The 19,754-nt window shown below is 47.7% G+C and overlaps 1 protein-coding gene across 1 annotated transcript in view; it reads left to right on the forward strand.

Annotated features, from left to right (window-relative positions):
• Positions 1-11,825, forward strand: part of LOC126547601 (uncharacterized) — a 56,887-nt gene extending 45,062 nt beyond the window's left edge. Inside the window, exons 8-10 of the mRNA XM_050195489.3 lie at positions 5,804-5,941; positions 9,972-10,077; positions 10,283-11,825. Of these exons, the coding sequence (XP_050051446.1) occupies positions 5,804-5,941; positions 9,972-10,077; positions 10,283-10,566 (528 nt within the window). The 3' untranslated portion in view covers positions 10,567-11,825. The remainder of the gene's footprint in view (positions 1-5,803; positions 5,942-9,971; positions 10,078-10,282) is intronic.
• The last annotated feature ends 7,929 nt before the right edge of the window (positions 11,826-19,754 follow it).

Here is a 19,754-nt window from a genome sequence, read left to right on the forward strand (position 1 = left end):
GAGCAGAGGAGACTAATACAGTTGACTCCCGTTAATACGAAGTTCACGGGGACCGCAAAAAACTTCGAATTAAACGAACTTCCAATTAAGCACAAAAACAGCACTTTATTGGTAGCGAAATAGAGTATTTTCCCTAAGGAAAATGGTCGGTCATCTTGCTCTGTTTCTTCTTGCCGAATCACGCTGCTGAAAGAAAGTTCTGCAGGCTGTAAATGTGGCGGAACGCTTCTTCCGCGTTACCTTCAGCGGCAAGGAAGCGCTCCGCGAGAGCAAGGCCCGCAGCTGCATCGGCAGCCTTAGGTGGCGGCTCGTCTTCAACGTCATAGTCGCTTTCCTGGGGCCGAATAATCTCCACAATCTCTTTATCCGTTAGTGCACCGCACGTTTCGACTGCCTTGTCTATGGCGACGTAATCTTCAAAATTGACGTCCCCGAGAGCATCACCAAAATCAGTGCTGTCAAGCTCGCTTGTTGACGCTTCCTCCGATGAAATTGCAGAGGCATCCTCCGAAGAAGCTGTCACAAAACCGCTAGCCCTGAAGCAGTTTGCGATTGTTTCTTGCTTCACACGATCCCATGCTCGCGCTAACAGGTGAATGGCACTGAGCAGGCTCACCTCGTATTTTGCGGAATTATTCATGCACAAAATCATGCGCTCGAGGAGGTGCCGCCTGTACAGGACCTTAACATTCTTGATGATGCCTTGGTCCATTGGCTGCAAAACAGCTGTTGTGTTTGCAGGCACAAATGCGAGGTGTATTGCACTTAAGGCTGGCACATTCACGTGAGCACTGCAGTGATCCACAAGGAACAACACCTTGCGATTCGAAGAAGCAAACTTGGGGTCCAATTTCGTTATCCAGCTCTTGAAGATTTCGGCCGTCATCCATGCTTTCTTTTCTACTCATAGTCCACAGGCACCATCTTTATGCCTTTAAAACACCTCAGCTTGGCGGCTTTCCTGATCACAAGTAAGCGACATCGTTCCGTGCCAGTCATGTTTGCCACGATCAGCACCGACACCCTCTCCTTGCTGCGTTTGCCCCCAGCACAGTCGTCGTCCTTGAATGTCATGGTAGAAGCCGATAGAAGAGTGTAGTCTCATCTGCATTAAAGATGTCTTCCAGTCTGTATTTGCCGAGATATTCACGCAGCTTTCCGTCCTTCCATGTGGCGCATGTTTCCTGGTTAACGGACGCTTTTTCACCACACACGCTCTTAAAGACCAGGTCATGGCGATCTTTAAAGCGTGTCAGCCATCCATCTGACGAAACGAAGTCATAGATCCCCAACATTGTTGCAAGCGTTCGGGCTTTCATCGCAATGATGTCTCCGCTGAGAGGAAGTTTGTTGCTCCGGGCCTCCCTATTCCAAACCAGCAGAGCCTTCTCCAACTCCGGGTAAGCGCCGGTGAGCATTCGCTTCCGAGACGTCTTGAACTTGTCGTTCTCAAATGCATCCATTATTGTGCGCTTGTTCTTGATGTAGTTTGAGAGCGTGTTCGGCTTGATCCCGTACTTCCGCGCTATGTCTTGTTTAGCGGCACCTCCCTTCTCAACTTCCTTCAAAACCTAGACTTTTGTTGCCAGGTCGAGCGTGCGATAAGAGCCACGGTTTGCCATGGCTATCAACTGTGCGACTATGTACAGTCAATTCTGATGCGTAGGATCACCCGCGGAACAACCTAGCCAATGAGCTACACGCACAAAGGCCCTCAACCAACACACGCCACAGCACACGCCTCGACATACGCTGCGCGTGCCGCACGCTGCAAGCCTAATCTCGCACAATCTCGCCACTGCCAGTATGCAGCGCTGCGTGCACCTATGGCATCCGCGTGGCCTCCGCGATCAGCTCCGGTGACGCGCGGCAACCGCTTCGCCGCCGGAGCTGATCGCAGAGGCTACGGCAGCCGTAGCAATGAATAATCGCGCCGCTTCAAGAAGGGCGGCGTTGCGGACGGCTGCGGTGGCGAAGCCACCAACGCGGAACACGGAGCTGTTGCAGCACTTGAAAAAATTGCACATTCTACCAAAGAATGACGGTCACCTCGAGGATCCCGGCTGAAAATTAACTTCCAATTAAACAATATTACTGGATGAGGACTTCGAATTATCGAGCGATTCCTTCCATAGGATTACATGCAAAACTGACGGGACCAGCACTTCACTTCTAATTAACTGAAAATTCCAATTAAGTGGCTTCGAATTATCGGGAGTCGACTGTAAGTGATGTGCGCACAGGAAACTAGTACAGTAAAAGCTCGTTAATTCACTACTCGTTAATTCGAAATTTCGGATAATTCGAATTAGTTGCCGCGGTCCGTCCCACAATGTATTGAAAGCAATATGTAACACATCCCGCTAATTCACACTGAAATCCGCACCGCCACAGATAATTCGAACTCCGCATCATCGTGGATGGGGAGAGTGCTAGAGCGCGGGAGCACGCTGGCGTCGCCTCGCGGGTCGCGCAGCTTTTGCTTTTTCGATCAGCGGCAAGGACGATAACGCCCTCGCCGCGCGCCATGTTCTTTGCGTACGAGCGTGCGAGGGTGAGCCGGCGAACGCAACTCAATCTCGCGTGCGCGAGAGGGGAAGGTGGGGAGGAGCGCGCCCTCTCTTGTCGCGCGCGAGGCAGAGGGGTGAGGCGAGGGAGGGACCGGGGGACGATCTTCGGCGGCTGAGGCGGCTGCTGCTTGGCGCGGCCGCGCGGCCATGAAAGCGATCTGCGACGTGGCCAAAGTAGTGCGCGTATTGCCGGTGGCACATATGCGATGTGCTTTCTACGTTTCGTTCGCGTTAAAGCGAGGGCTGTACGAACGTCAATTCGCTCGCTGCTACTGCTGCGTGCCCTCACTCCAGCGTTTTTCAGCGAGTTTCCGCGGTCATCGAGCGAGATGCGTCATGCTCACCTGTGCGCGCGTGACACAGTGCTTGTTAATTTAGTTAGTAAGCGCATGCTTACAAGTTTATACGGCCGATAAAACTATTATCCTTATTTCGTATAGCTATCTACTAATTTTCTATCGGAATCGGTGCTTCGCTTTTCGCGCGAGACGGAGACTTTTTTTTTTTTTTTTTCTCCGCCCCAGTCAGCGCGACAAACGCGCAGATGGAGCAAGAGCCATCTCGACGTCGGGCGCGTCGGACCGCGCTGGCCGCGTCCGGTTACGTTGGTTGCGCCAGAGCTTCGAAGCATAAACGTTGTTCACGCCAACGTGACGTAGCGTGTGCGCGCGTGCTCACGCCACGTCAGACTGTATACGCGCCTTAACCGAGCGATTTTTTTCTCTGACTTTCATTAGTTCGAATTTTGTATAATTCGAATTTTCATAGCATCCCCGCGGAATTCGAATTAACGAGCTTTTACTGTATCATGCGGACCCACTCGACCGCTCTATGCGTACTTCCATCTGGTTCAGCCGGACTGCTTGTTTCGCACTATTGTCTCTTTGTGTCAGCTCTTGCTCGTGCTTGTTTTAGTTGGCTTGGTTAGTCTCGGTCGCGCTTGTTTTTTTACACTGATGTGTCTAAACTGAGACGTCCCGATGGAAAGGTTGTTAAAGACAGTGCGCTATATCCGAATGTGTACGACAAGACGGACCCTGAATACAAGGACGCAAAGGCGACATCCAGTACCTCCTTCTCCTTGTCTTTGGAACGCGATGACGCCAAAACAAAAGGGAGTACACCAACATGATTATGATCAATGGCGACGACTTCGTCATTTTGATAAGACATGACTCGCGTTAAGAACACAAGACAAAGAAGGTAAACACAGTGCAGATCTGTCAGCAGACGAAAGAAAAAACACACGAGCACGCCCAATCCAGCCTCGGCAACTCCGCTGCTTGGGTGGCAATAAGTGGCAGAGATAATTAGCAAGCCGGCGGGAAAGCAAATCCACTTCCCTCCCGCCCTTCCTTGCAACTGCGCTCCCTTTGCAACTCCCTCATCTGGCCTGGCGCCCGCCTAGCCTGCTTCTTGAAGTTCCGTTTCCTGCTGTTATCTGGAAGCGAGCATTGGCCGGCATGGGCAGTTTTGTGGTCCTCCCTTGCTGTGTGCTTGCGCGCTGCGATATTTCAAGAGTCATACCGTTCGTGCATCATGCTATAATGCACAAATACTTCAAAAACAAGTCCTTCTTTTAATTCGAACAAATGCTTGGGCCCGAAGTTCAAATTATCGAGATTCGACTGTAGTTTACAGTTGAATACATCGATAAAATAGCATATATAATTTTTTACGAGTGCCATAAAGCTCACGCAACTAGTTCTTGCAATTGTAATTGGCTTGGCATTGCTAGGGCCTATATTTTGAACCAGTCCATATTATTGTCTACTTTTTAATCATGTTGCACGAAGGGTGCGATCCCAGTGAAGACGGTGGTGTGGTGACATCCCAGCAATGTCTGAACCAAGGACTTCAAGAAAGTGTGCCCAATGTGAAAGGGACGCATGACATGTGCACCCATTGGAAAAATGGGAGTGTGAAACTTCCAGTAATTAATTGTTTGATTGGTAGACAAGATTCTGTAAGCTCTCGCGTGCCTCACAAAAAGAAACACATGCTCAGCAGTATTGCTGGTGTGCTAGCGCGCACCTGTAAACAATGTATTCGCTCGCTTATGGGAGTGCCATGTGAGCGAGCATCTTGCGCTGCGAGAATGCCCATGATAAAGTGCACAAGTGCGGGCATTAGCATGCGGTGGTAAAGTAGGCCAAGCGGGAATACTTTCGAAACACCGTGGTGGCAGCCAGCATAATAGAGCGAAGGGGGGAAAAAGAAAATGTTCGGTCGTCGTTGTACATGTATGGTGGTGACCTTCAAATGGTTAATGAATTGAATCAGGCTGCTATGTTTAGTAGCACCAAGTTTGTCTCAACATTGCACCGTGAAGGTTATATTTAATTAATACAGTCGCCGACCGAATTGCCGGACCTTGCAGGCACCGAAAAATAGTGTGGAAAATTGAGGTCCGAAAAACTCGTTCACCCCAAAAAATAAAATTTGTTAGGCTTAAAGGGGTTTAAGGAAATCTAATAATTCCCTGCATCATACTATGCTTGGAGGCGACCGGATTTCCTTGGATTTCTGCAAGAGGGAAGTCATCTCCGTATACAGTTGACAATAGCGCCACTGCGTTGGCGATCTTCATTGGTGGAGATCGGAGAAACGAGCCATGCTACTAAAATAGCAACCGTAACTCAAGAAAGAAAAATGCATGCACAAAAAAAAAAAGGATCCTGCATCAAGTGATTATGACGATAGTGCTGACCGAAAAAATGAAAGAAAATAAAAAAGTGCTGTCCCCTGGAGCATGTTGTGAGCGAAGGAAGAGAGGGCATGGCCTCTGAGATTAGATGATGGCACACACTCTCTATTGATAGCGTGCACATCCCAATCTTGGAGGCTATGGCGCAAGCCACTGGAAGCCAAGCCAGCAGAAAATCCAACGTGGTGGCTTACAAGACCGAGTAGTGTGGCTCAGTATGAGCGATTTAGTCCAGAAAATTTAACTTTGGGGCCTAACTTCGTCTGAAAAATCTGGCACAAAAATGCGTTAGCTCTATGGGAACTGTGACAATGCATTTATGAAGTCCAGAATATCCATCAAGTCTGAATTTTTGGAGTCTGAAAAGTCTGTCAGTTACTGTATATGTATTCACACTCGCATTTGTTTATTATGTTCATTGTGTATGCACCTTCTGTACCGAAGAAATCATTTCAAAACACAAAATTTTGCTTCCAGTATTGTGCCTGTGGGAGACCCTCGTGATGGTGGGGTGGTTTCTGTGCAGGACCGCCCTCCACCACAGCAGTGGGCTGCAGGACCAAAAGGAATGATGCCCCCAGGAGGCCCACGACCTCCTACAATGATGGGTGGGCCACCGCCACCCCATATGGCTGGCACTGGAATGCCCTGGCAGCCATCCCAGGTGTGTAAAGAGCTCCCTATTGCAAGAACCAGCGTCTTCCAGTGCCTTCGAGTGTGAAAGCAACACATTTTTTTATACTGGATCGCGCTGGGGACGGTGGCGATCGCTGGGAGCCACTGGGACACCAGTGAGAACGCTGGATAAGAGCTGAGTCACCCTGTACGAGATGCTCGTCTCGCTGCCATGACGCTGGTGCGCACTGGTTTGTGCGGTACATGCGCTGGTTCTTGCTGCAGTTTGCTGGCTCTCACTGGAAACTGCACTGGTTGTGTTTGTGCCACACTGGTTCCAGTATGCAAGGAGTGTAGGCGCTGCTGAATATTAAATGCTTTATACAATTTCATTGCTAGATAATAGTCTCTTGTCCTAAATATTGCTATATCTTGGAGTCATAAAAGTCTATTTCGTGTCGCAGTTTGGAATAAAGGTGTGTGAGCTGCCCTGTTTAGGTATGCATGCATATTTGACAGTGAAGATCACTTTTGTTTTTTGCATTTTCCCCTTTGACTGGGCAGATATCTACATCCTTGAACAAAACCACGCAAACGCTGAGGACGGCTCGTTTTTTAGTAGTATGTTCGTAACCGACGACTGCAAGTTGTTGCCGTTGTCGCAGTGTTATGGAGTCAAACATGGCCAAAGTGCGCGCTCGCGTGGGCCTCATCTTCAGAGTGATCTGTGTTGGCAGAGTGCGCGTAGTGCCAGCAGCTTCGTATGCGATGTGCTTTCTACGTTTCGTTTGCGTTGAAGCGAGAGCTGTATGAAGGACAATTCACTCGCTGCTACTGCTGCGATTCCTCACTCCAGTGATTTTTGGCGAGTTTCCGCAGTCGTCATGTCTACCTATGCACGCATGACGCTGTATTTGTTAATTTAGTTGGTAAGCGAATGTTTACGAGTTTACACAGCTGATAAAACTACTATCCTTGCTTCGTATAGCTATCTACTAATTTGCTATCGCAATCGATGCTTCGCATTTCGGGTGAAACTGCGATTTTTTTTCTCTGCACTAGTCGGCGCGACGAACGTGCGGATGGAGCAAGAGCCATCTTGACGTCGGGCACGTCGGGCCCAGTTCCCTACGTCCGGTTATGTTGGCTGCACCAGTGATTCGAATTGTAGACGTTGTTGTTCACACCAACGTGACGTAGCGTGTGTGCGCACGTGCTCACACCACGTCGGACTATATACGGCCCTTAAAGGCCGATCGGTCACGTGATGCGACGTCAGGGCCCGCCGCAGTTCGGTCCGGCGCAGAGCACATCCACACAGCGGATCGCCATAGCAGATGGCAGAGCAGACCAACCAGCTACACTCTCGGCCATAGTGTTATCGTTGTTATCATTCCGGTTCGAGTCCCACAAAGCCGGGAACTGCTCAATGAGGGATACAAAATAAAAAACCTCCTCGTCACTCCAATAGGACACGGTGTTTAAAAAATATATGTGCTTCACGCACGTGTAGGCAGAACAGCGGACATGAAACGACTGGCTTGACTGGCTTTTGCTGAGCCAAACACTAGATTGGATTTGGCTGAAGACACTCTGTTGCCGGACAACATTCATTGGCTACGCCAAAATCGCTGCGGTTTGCATGCGGTCTGCCGCCAAAACTGAAATGGGAAAAGCCTCGGCGATTTGTTGGACCGCGAGGGCCCGCGGGCCAACAGCGCTACGCACGAACTGGTGACGTCCTATCACGTGATGCGCGGACCGCAGTCTAAAAGAGCAATTTGGTCCGTCGTGTGGATCGGCCTTAAGGGGGGATGTGGCTTTGAAGATCAACTTCCTTATTTCTTCATGGATTTTGATGAAAATTGGCACAAATGTTTAGACTGCCTCCCTGATGCTTCCATAAAAGTTTCAGAGTGATACCTTGAGAACATTTTATTAAATTTGATTGAACAGAATGTTTCAACCTCGAACTTTGTGAAGAGCCTGGGGAATTTAAGAAACATGACAGAAGGCTTGTTAAGTACTGACTGCATAGCTAAATGCACGCTGAAGGTCGTGACATTCTTGCTTTTTTTTTCTACACAAATATTTTTGGAGTGTCATTTTTTATGTTACCTTCGTATCAAGCACACTTTCGGGGTGAACGAATAGCCACATCATAAATTTATAAAACGTCCAGGCCTAAAAGCAAGAATGTCACAACCTGCACTCTAGCCCAAGGAACAAGACAAAAAAAAAAAAAAAACAGAGTCAGAATAGGCCAAATGGTAACAAAGGAATCAGCTCTGCAAACTGAGCAGAAAGGCAAAAACACAGTTTTGAGAAAAAGGCCTTCAAAGTTTTGCCTTGCTTCCACTCTTCTAAAATGCACCAGGATTGTAGTCCTTGGTGTCCTTAGCACAGCGGACTTCTTAGGCATGTGGCCTTTCATCTGATGTTTTTTTGATGCCTTTTATTTTCGTAGGGCATCCTTTTCTGCAGCTCTTTGAAGGGAATGCTTTCCTGGCTTCAAGCCAAGTGAGGCACAAAACTGTCTGTATTCACGACGCGTTCCAGCGTTGTACTTGCAGACTGCCTCATTGACAGCTGTCTCCGCTGTGATCAATGAAGCATTTTGCTCTTTTGGTGGAATTGACCAAATGACAGAGCGGAGACTCTCGGCTGCATTCTGAGTCTTGTTGCCTTGGCAATGGCTGAGTAGCTGAGGATCCGCGAGGCGTTGATACACAGGCAGCAACGCAGCTGAAACATGTGTTGCCAATTTGTACTTGTGCTCTGGCGGAGCTTTACCTTCAGCTTCTGCAGCCCGGTGTCTGCACCAGCTCAGGGGTCCTGGAGGGCAGAGCTCATGATGAGGGTTATCTGTTGAAGTGATATGATAGAAGGTTGCCATTATGGCCCTTTGCATATCATCTACTTCACTATTGTTACGTATGGCCATGCCATAATAATTGGTGAGCTTTTTGATTAGGTCTTGGGTCAGGCCACCCTTCCCTCCAATTGGTTTACTTCTGCTTTTTGAGACAAGTGTTGCCATAAGCCTTGTCTTCACAAAGGGCCTGGAAAGTACGGCTATCCCCATCACAAACAATAGGTGTGTAGCGGAGGTCATTCCTTTCCAGTGACCTTCTGAACAAGATCAACGCTGCCTCGACCTCCATTCGGCTTGAGTTTGCATCGGTGTTCTTTTGGCACACGTGATTCTCTTTCCATTCACTGTAGCCTTCATCGTTTTCTTTCGGGCCAAGTGTGCATCAATGGCATCTGTTCGAGAGCACAACGCAGTCAAGCACCAGACCAGTGTAAAATTCAATTATTGTGCCCACACCAATATGGGATGCATGACCACGTGTCATCCATGTCCCGTCGTAGACTACCGTCACATCTTTTGTGAATGCCAGGTCCATTTATTGTTCAGCACCTTATTAACGGCGCTCAGCGCCGTTAATAAGGTGCTGACAAGCACGCGGGTCGATGGTCGCGCAATGCTGTTAAAAATTGGCTGGGTGCACATGCAAGCAGCACTTAAATAAATACTGTCACTATTGTGCAGGAATCGCATTTGTTTCAAGGTAAGGGTGTCTTTTGGTACTTTTGCCATTGAAAAAGATTTTTTTCATTTTCAGAATTCGTTAGTTGGGGGATCGACCTATGTTCCGGTCCGACCTATAGTTCGGTTTTTGCGGTAGCAGATGAATTAGCAAGACGAAGCTCTCGCGCCGGCGAGTGAGTGTGTGCGCACATCACAGATTTGTGCGATCACGTGTCCAGCTGTGTTTGCATTCCTTCTTTGGCCCATCTCGTTGTTCTTCAAACGGAAACTTAGACTGGTCGCTACAAAAAAGACTCCAAATAATTGCCTGGCGCTCTGAAGCCAATGCTGTTTCGTGCCGTGATTACTGGGTCATTAGCTACTTATTGCAGCAGAAAAAACAAGATCAAAAATTTTTGTGTCACTAATCTTTTAAAATTTCAATAATCGTTAATTTAGATGTGTTGATTTTTATGAGGCATCATATGGTAGATTTCAAATGCTTAATTTAACGAGCAGTGTTTTTTACATGTGTGTTCTGCAGGGAGGAATGCCTCCCATGACTGGAGTGCCCCCACCTCCACCTATGATTGGACCTCCACCATCAGGGTTGCCCCCATGGATGGCAGGACCTCCACAAGGTCCTGGAGGTATTGTGCACACTGAATTTCTCATCTGTCTTGCTTTCTACTGCAAACAGAAACAATAAGTAGGAATTTTACAGCTGCTTTCTTTCAACTCTTGAGTATGAGAATTGCCTGACACTTTGGTTTTCATTTATTTGTTCAGTCGTGGCATATGATATGGTAGGTTTTGTTGGCCTAAATTTGCTGCAAAATGCACTGTGTATTTCAGCCCCTTGGCAGACGCCGATAGCAGGGGTGCCCCCACCGCCACCTCAGCTCTTTCCTTGGGGCCCTGGAGGAGCCTTTATGAACATGGGCTTGCCGCCGCCACCGCCACCACCACCTGCAGTTAGCACAGGAGCCAGCACAGGAGCCAGCACAGACAGCACCACTTCAGGTGCCAGTACCAGTGCTACGGCTACTCCAACTACGACGACTATGGTGGACCTAAGCACACTGGCTGCGCTACCTGGGCTGCTGGCAGCCCCGCCGCCACCACCCCCGCCAAGTTAAGCAGCACTGTTTGGGCCACAAGTAGCTGGCCTAGACACACCCTCATATTCACCCTGGTATCCATCGTAGGGTTACTTTTGAGGGCTGGTGGTTTAATTGGCTTCAGGTACACACTGCGCTACTTTTGCACCAGTAGGACACATCAAACTTTGGTCATCAGGCATCCAAGACATTGGGCAGCCTATCATCATTGCTCTCAATTTTTGTCAGTGTCTTCATTCTCTTAAGTATTTGTTTATTGGTTCTGCATTGTAGCGTGCTGTTCTCGGCTGCGTGACAGCAGGCTATAGTGCCCAAAGTGGTATTTTCAAGGTGGCAAGTCAATGGTGGCTCTCTTATTGTGACATTCATGCTGCTAATCAAAGGTGCTTTGTGGAGAAGCACAGTCGTCGTGGATAAGCAGCATTGTCTTACTTTCTCTTGTGCAGATTCATTAAAACTAAATGTGTTCTCGAACAGTTGTTTTCAATGCAAGTATGGTTTGTTTTGGAATACATTGAATATACCATGTAAATGAGCTTTATTTTGTTGTATCTTTATGGGCTTTGTTGTTGGGATGATATTTCGAGCCATTCAGATATTTCCTGATTTACATTATATCATGCTTGTTGTGCTATTGCACTCCTTGGGTTGAGAAAATGGTAGGCATGCTGCAGTTTCCCTTGGGGCAAGTCACAGTAGCGTGAACTGTGTTCTTCATCACTACAAACCTTGTATGGTCACCACTATACTGCATGGTCTCCTAGTAAAAACCGAACTATTATTTTTTGCTATTGTTTAAACTGCACATGATGGCAATATGTGCAGCTGTGGCTTGTAGTGGCTTGTAGTTACGAACCTACCATCATATGTTTATTAGAACCTCTCATGATATGCCTTTACCTGAATGAGTTGTGGCGATGGGCAATGCATTTGTTTCTGCTAAGAGGGATTAACTTTAAGCAAGATAATCCAAGACTGTCACCTGAAAATGCTGTTCCTCAGAATCTGATGCCATTTTTCTTTACCCCTTTGAGTACATTGAGCCTACAGGAAATAATTTGTGCAACAAATTTTGATCAGATTGCACTGGATTGAAGGTTACATGCCACAGTGTAAGAAGTGAATTCGATGTAGTTGTCAGCCATTTTGTCTGTAGAGCTTGGATTCTTTTTTTCATTTCATACGTCTATGCTACTTCAGATGAAATTTCTAGGCATGAATGGTTGCTTTGTTCATGATGTACATGTCATAAAGGATATTAAACATCAAAACCTGTATTTGGTGTCTGTATTCATTCAGTCGTGTCCTGCATGTGGAAGAAGTGCATATACAGTTGAATCTCGATAATTCGAACATAGAAGGGGCCTGAAAATTTGCTTAAGTTAACAAGTTTGAATTAAAGGAAGCTAATTGAATGGAGGACTTACCTGCAGTGGTGCATGTCCACTGAGTTAACGCATGAGTGGGAAGTTCCAGAAGACTTATTCACATGTACTTAAAGTTAAAGTCAAGTCCAATTTTTTCGGAGTCCATAGGGACCGAGAAAATGTCCGAAAAATCGGGCAATTCTAAAAAATGAATGCATGCCCCGAAGGGCTCAAGTCGCCACAGGCACGTCCGAAACAGCTCTAAAGGCCTGCCAGTACACTTATTAAGCGTATCGGTGCTTTTACTGCGATAGGAGACAGTTGGGTGCTCGTATGTATAATTAAAGGAAACTTGCCATGTCCTGTGACAATTGCCCTTCTAAGTTTTGGTATGCTTCACCGCGTAACACTGCTGTACTGGGGCGAAGCTGACTTTCAAAAACCGGCATTATGCAAGGCGTTATACTTTCCACGCTTAGAAACCATTGGCGAGTATTACAAAGACGGAGTCGGTGCCATTGCTAGCAGCGGCAAATCGTTTCAATGGTAAACACGGCACCGAATAGCAAGAAGCTTGGTAACGAACGTCGAAGTTGATAGGCTTAACGTTGCTGCAGTGTGGCTGTCGGCGGATCTGCTGTTCGGAGGCGCAGCTTGATTTGGTGCACTGCTGAGAGCATTGTCGGAGCGCAGTATATTCGAATTAACCGTCGCAAATGCTTGCGCGTTCGAATTACCGAATGTTTTCGCCCATTGTAATTGTCGTGTTTTCGCGTCGAACGACACCGTCTTGAACATGAACGGGAATGAACCCCCGCCTTTATTGCTCCGTAGTATATATATACATATGTGTGCATGTCACGCATGCGCAGGGCATCGCATCAAGGGCCGTGGCATGGCAAGAGCTAAACACGATAACACAGCAACGATTATGCCACAGTAATACCCATAACTTTCACGGGACCACAGCGTTAGTTTGAATAAACCGAAAGTTCGAATTAACGAGATTCGACTAGTTCTCTGTATTTTGTAGCCACATTGCTTTTGTCGTAAGTGAAGCCAACATATAACAGCCCCATTTAGACGAACTTTCACTTAAAACAAAACCTGCGCGACTGTCAAAATTTCCGTTATTTCAATGGCACAAAATCGCATGTACAACGAACGTGTTTGAGCCTTGCCAATCAGTTACAGCGAAAGCAAAGTGTAAACCCGGCGCTGCGATTTAAGGTCCCTGAATAAAGCTGAAAGGTAGTGACATACTTTCATCTTGCCGCCACCGCTGCTGCGAGGAGGCAGGAGATAAGGTCTGCTTCTCCGAATTGGTTGAGCACCGTCACATGCTATTTTTTGTGCTCTTTTCTATATTTTGTCTTCTTTTCTCTGTCTCGGCGCACTCACTACCATGACTGCTAGCCGTTGAGTTTATGCGGCGAAGCTCTTGCAAGGAATTTCGGATCTTTCGGCTAAGTTTCGTTGCCAACCGAGTCATTGAAGAACTCGGTTTTTGTTTTGTTTTATGTTAGAGATTGATTTTAAGAGTACTCGAGGTGCAAACGTGTATGAATGGAGCTGTTTTCTTTGTTGACGGGGTACAGAGCTCAGGCAATGGGTAAGCTTATGCATGGGTGCTATTCTGAATGCTCGTTCTGATTTGTTTTCCTGATCGCGCTGGTCGTCAACAGGTGTATGAACCTACAGAGTGCGTGGGCTGTGTTCTGTCCTATATCATGCTAGAAACGTAACGTGTGTTGTACTGAGAGTGTGTAGCTGTGTCAATTCATGCTTTTGTTAGGCACTGCAAATATATTTGGCGAGGACAAGCTGTTCACCACCAGTGCAAATATAGTTTTAACTATTGTGAATAGGCTTTCTCCGGTTTGCCATCTGGGCAGGATAAAGTGGTGCGCGAGTTTGTTGGCTCATATTGACTTGGAACTGCGTAAAGGGGGAAAGTGCTCATTGACGGAAACCATTTCTATGTGTAACTTCCGTCCTTGCATATGCTTGGTTCACAAATGAAGCACAGGTTCCACTGTGATGTTTGCGCTTGAGAGCCAATGGCACCAGGATGTCATAAAAGTGTAGGACCAGTTTTGCTGCATAAAAAGATGCCAGCGTCATGACGAAATGACGAGAATAGCTGAGATGCTTTGCATTGATTGCGCACGTTTCTACATGATGCTCGCGTTATTCAGGCGAATATGTCACGCGCCTTGCGTTCGGTCATCGTGGTACTAAGATGATTAAATTATGTAGCTGCACAAGCTGGACACCCAGCAGTAGATTGGGTACACGCGTACGCACTTAGAGCAGCGCAAACGCATCCGAGTTGCTGAATCGGCAGCTACATAGTGCTGCGCACACGCAAGCGCACCGCCTTTGGCGTGTACCGGCGAAACCTTCATCGCAGCCCTTTCACGCCGGGCAAGTGTCTTTAGAAAGCAGGGCGTCTACCAACCGGGAAAACCGGGAATTCTCAGGGATTTTGAATAGTCTGAAAATACTGAGGGAAAACTCAGAGAATTTGTGCTTCTATCAGGGAAAATGAGCATTAATTTTGCTGAAAGGGAACGAAAGTCACGGTAATGCTGGCTCGAGTAACAGAGAGTGGTGGTGGTAACAACTTTATTTCGTCAACAGAAACGATTTGGTAAACTTTAGTGGGCTTCCAGGGTGCGTGAGGTGGCCGTCTGATCAGTTCCTCTAGTGCCACCTGTTATGGTCGTGAGGCCCTGTCTGTCGGCGACTTCCAAAGCCCAGCTGACGGCCTGCAGTTGAACCGCTGGGTCCGAGCTGGACACCGCATCCTCCCACTCTTGCTCGTTAGAGAGATGCCATTCTCTTTTCGGTTTTAGATTGTTGCAATCGAATAAAATGTGTTTTAAATCTGCCTTTGTGACCCCGCAGAGCTTACATTCAGGGGTGTAGACTCCTGGGTAGGCCTTGGGAGTATATATAGGGGTTGGGGAAGGTGTTAGTTTGTAGCTTCCGCCAGGCCACTTGTTGATGTTTATTAAGGCTTTTGTCCGGCGGCGGGAGCGTCCTTCTGTTGTTTCTGTAATATAATGTGATCTCGTGATAGGTGGTCAAGATCTTTCTGGCCGACCTCAGGACCGGCTCGCCCACTGCCCGGTTGATGAAACCTCGGGCTAAGTTATGGGCCACCTCGTTCCCAGGATGCGACGCGTGGGCCGGAACCCATATGATTCTAATGGGTCTTGCGTTGAAATTTTGCGGTTTTAGGATTTGTTTGGCAGGTTTGTGGACCTTCCCTTTTGCAAAGTTTCGAACGGCTGTCTTCGAGTTGCTAAAAATTGTGTTGGCTTTAGTGCTTATAATGGCTAGGGCGATGGCCGCTTCCTCCGCCTCGTGTGCCTTTTTGCTCTGCACAGAGGCGGCTGAAATTGGTTTTAGGTCCATGTCCACGACGCCTATCGAAAAGGCATCGTGATCACAGAGCTCTGCAACATCAGTACAGACTGCCTCCTTATGGTTTGAATATTGCCTGTGGAGGGCTTTGGCTCTCGCCTTTCTCCTTTCTTCGTGGTGTTCGGGATGCATGTTTTTCGGGATTGGATCTATTCTCAGATACTTGTGTATGTCTCTAGGCATTTGCACGGCATCCGTCCCTATGCATTGCCTGATATCCAAGGTCCTTAGAATGTGTCTTCCCGTGGGTGTTTTTGGTTAGCCTGTCGTACTGTGCGATTCTGTGCGCCTCAATTAGCTCGGGAAGCGTGTTGTGTATGCCTAACATTAGCAGCCTTTCTGTTGATGTATACTTAGGGAGATGAAGGGCTGCCTTGTACGATAGTCTTATGAGGCATTCAACCTTGTTCTTTTCTGCTGCCTGAAGTTTGAGATAGGGGAGAGAATATACTATACGGCTGAGAACGAAAGCCTGCACTAGCCTCCTCAAATCTGTTTCTTTCATTCCCTGGTGTTTGTTAGCTATTCGTCTTATGAGCCTTTTGGTTTGTCCAACGCATGCGACTAGTTTGTTTAGTGTAGTTGTGTTTTTCCCGTTGCTTTGAATGTGCATTCCCAGGATTCTCAAGGTTTGTACTTCTGGAACTTTTGTACCATCAACCCTAACATCCAATTGTGCCGGGGGATTGTTTTTCTTAGGTCTGTGTCTGATAACTAGGAGTTCGGATTTTTGTGGCAAGCACGTTAGCCCGACTTTCCTGGCGCATCTGGTCACTATATTCGCTCCCGTCTGTAGCGTGCTCTCAATATCACCTTCGCTTCCCCTGACTGTCCAGAGGGTGATGTTGTCTGCGTAGAGTGCCGACGATAAGTTTGGTATGGCGGCAAGAAGCTTGGCCATGGGTATGAGGGTTATGTTGAACAGAAAGGGTGACAGCACTGACCCCTGCGGTGTGCCTTTTGCTTCCTAATTGTAGTGTATCCGACTTGATGCTTCCGAATGTTATTTGAGCCGTTCTGTCGGTTAGAAAAGCCTTGATGTATGAGTATATTCTCACCCCCACGTTTAAGTCGGAGAGGGCATTCATGATGGCATTGTGGGTGACATTATCGAAGGCTTTGGTGAGGTCCAGTGCCATTATTGCTTTAGTGTTGGTGTTATTCGGTGTGTTTATTACCTCTTCCGAAAGCCTGAGCATTATATCTTGCGTAGACAGGTTGGGCCGGAAGCCTATCATCGTGTGCGGAAAGAGATTGTGCTTGTCCATGTAGTCTTGTAATCTAGATAGCGCCACGTGCTCCAATAGCTTCCCTAAGCATGATGTTAGGGATATGGGTCTGAGGTTGCTTAGTTCGAGTTTCTTGCCTGGCTTGGGTATGAGAGTTACCTTGGTGTGTTTCCACATCTCTGGCAGCCACCCATACTTCTAGCACTTGTTAAAGTACTCCGTGATCCCTTGAATAGAGTGTTCGTCTAGATTTCTTAGTATTTTGTTCGTCACCCCATCCGCTCCTGGAGCGGAGGATGTTCTAAGTTTCTGCATGGCCGCCTTTACCTCTGCTACCGTTATGTTTTCGTCAAGTGCAGGGTTGGGGTTGCCGCTGTAGTTGGGAAGCGTCAGGTTTTTCGTTGTGCATAGGTATCGGTTTTGTAATTCCGTTATCATTTCTTCGTCATTAAGTGGGCTTGCATGAATTATGCGTGCTACATCCCTCTGGTGAGCGGCTCTGCTGTTTTCTGGGTCTAAAAGATGTCTCGGAAGATGCCATGTGTCTTTGAGCCCCAATTTTCCGCTCATTTGATCACATGTTTGTCCCCATTGTTGTTTAACTAAGTTTTGAGAATGACTTTCGATTTCTCTTTCTAGTTTGGCTATTCTAATTCTAAGTTTTCTGTTGTGTTTTTGTTTCATCCATCTTTTTTGTAAGCTATTATGTGCCTGCCACATGTGTAATAATCTGCTATCAGCGGCTTTGTTTTCGGCTGCTATCTCTATCGTCTTGGTGGTGTGCTCTGCGTCTTTCAATGGTTTGTGAATCCATTCATTTAGGTTTTCAATCTTCTTGCCATCTGCGTTACCCTGTCTCCTTTCTCTGAATTTATCCAAGTCTACCACTCGTGTCACTCTTCTTCTTTCCTTCTTGAGCGTAGTGCTGGGTATAGTGGTCTCTATAATGTAATGGTCGCTCCCTAGGTTTTCGTTCGTGTTGTGCCATTGTGCGTCTACTATGTTTTTGCATAGGGTCAGGTCAGGGCATGTGTTAGCTTGCGCACTGTTCCCTATCCTAGTTGGCACCAGCGGATCTGTCAGGAGCATGTATCCTTCGTCCTGAACATGTTGCCAGAGGCTAGTACCCTTCTTTAAATTTGTTCTGTAACCCCATGCCATGTGTTGTGCGTTCATGTCTCCGACTACTATTAGGGGATTCGTTTTACCAATTTTTCTGGCTTCGTTCATGGCTTTTATTATGGGGGAGGATTCCACCTTGGGGGGTGCTATATATGTTTAGAATGAAGAGCGGGGCCTCGCTTCTTTTTAGCGGTATGACCTCTATCAGGAGGTAGTCTGCACCGTTCGATTGAATTTCGTGCTCTATTGCAGTTAGATTTCTATGGACCAAGAAGGCCGTGAGTGGTTTTTCTTCCTTGCCGTTTTCATATGTTTTATAATCCCGAACCTTTACTTTTTTCTTGGTTTCTTGTAGGGCTATGACATCGGGAGTTTTTCTTTTTCAAGGTTCTGAATGTGGAGCTCTAGGTTCTCCCGCTTTCCGCGGAAGCTCCTACAGTTCCATTGCCATATTCTTATCTCCGTCTGGCCCTTCCCCATGATTGGCTTTAGGGAGGGAGATAGATGGCGCTGTGGTGGAGGCCATGGGTCCTGGGGCCGGAAAGAGTTTGCCCATCACCTTAACCAGTTGATTGTCATGTTTCTGTACTAGCTCGTCTGTAGCCTTTGCTGCGTTTGTAAGGACTCTTACTTGTTTTGCTAAGGTTTTATATTGTCTGCTAAGGTTTTATATTGACAGAGAGGAATCGTAACGAATCCTCTGACGCCGTGTCGTCCACTGGAGGAGTTGGCAGTGTACAGTCAACGGCCGATTTTCCGGACGCCCGATAATTCGGTGGCTTCGCGGCACCACCACATACCCCATAGAGTCAATGTATAAGAACGTCTGGTACTTCGGATGCAAGAACCCTTCGCTGTCCTATTTTCCGGACTTTTTGCCGTGACCGCAGATCCGAAACGGAATTTGTCAAAGCCACCACCGCCGCCATTTTGATTACCTCGCCGCCTCGAACCGGCGCTCGCATGCAGATCCGCTGGCAGCCGTAGCCACCACTGCGGAGTTAACTGTAACTAGCAAGGCTACGCCTAGCTACTTCGACGTTCGCTATTAAGCTTTTTGCCCTTCTGTGCCGTGTTTTTCATTGAAAGAATTCGCTGATGTCAGCAGTGGCACCGACTCCGCCTTTGTGGTCCTCGCGATTGGCTTCGAAGCTTGGAAAGCACGGCGCTAGGGTGGCTAGAAGGGGAGGTGTGAATACCGGCGGCGCTTTTCTTCGGGCGCGCGTGACCCCCTTGCGCACCGATGCCACCAGGGGGAACGTGGCGCTGCTGCTCGCGGCGTGGTATTATTGGTATTACCGTATTACGGCGTGGTACTTCCGCGCTGGCCTGCGCCCTCCGCTGTCAGTTGGTCTCGTCGCCTGTTTTGGAGTGCTCCTCCCGACATACCGTCATTCGAGGGCGAGATGCTGTGGACCACCAAAGTTATGTTGAGCACCGCAGCGACGCACGGCTAGTTTATTACATTGCAGGTTATGTGGCGAGAAGGCGTGTTTTGCCCACACATTGTGAAGACTGCGAAGCACCATAAAGGCAATATCCCCAGAGTACAGTGGCTGTACCCAGAGCCCCTGTACCCAGAGAGCTTCCACCAGAGTCATCCAAAGAGTGGGACCTTGAGGGCCTTTTATATCCCTCAGAATCGTTCTATAAGCTGGACAATGCCATTGAAAACAAACTCACTCGTTTATTCAGTGTGACACCCGCCGTGGTTGCTCAGTGGCTATGGTGTTGGGCTGCTGAGCACGAGGTCGTGGGATCGAATCCCGGCCACGGCGGCCGCATTTCGATGGGGGCGAAATGTGAAAACACCCGTGTACTTAGGTGCACGTTAAAGAACCCCAGGTGGTCAAAATTTCTGGAGCCCTCCACTACGGCGTGCCTCATAATAAGAAAGTGGTTTTAGCACGTAGAACCCCATAATTTTTAATTCAGTGTAACACGCTAGCATGCCAAAGCTGTGGCCGAGATTTTGCAGTCAATTGGTTAAATGTCAAAGATTGGTTGCTTTAGACCATTCTGCTACCCTGACAGCCTCAGTTATACGTTTTTATTG

This window comes from Dermacentor andersoni, chromosome 1 (assembly GCF_023375885.2).
Source record: "Dermacentor andersoni chromosome 1, qqDerAnde1_hic_scaffold, whole genome shotgun sequence".
In the NCBI taxonomy this organism is placed as follows: domain Eukaryota; kingdom Metazoa; phylum Arthropoda; class Arachnida; order Ixodida; family Ixodidae; genus Dermacentor; species Dermacentor andersoni.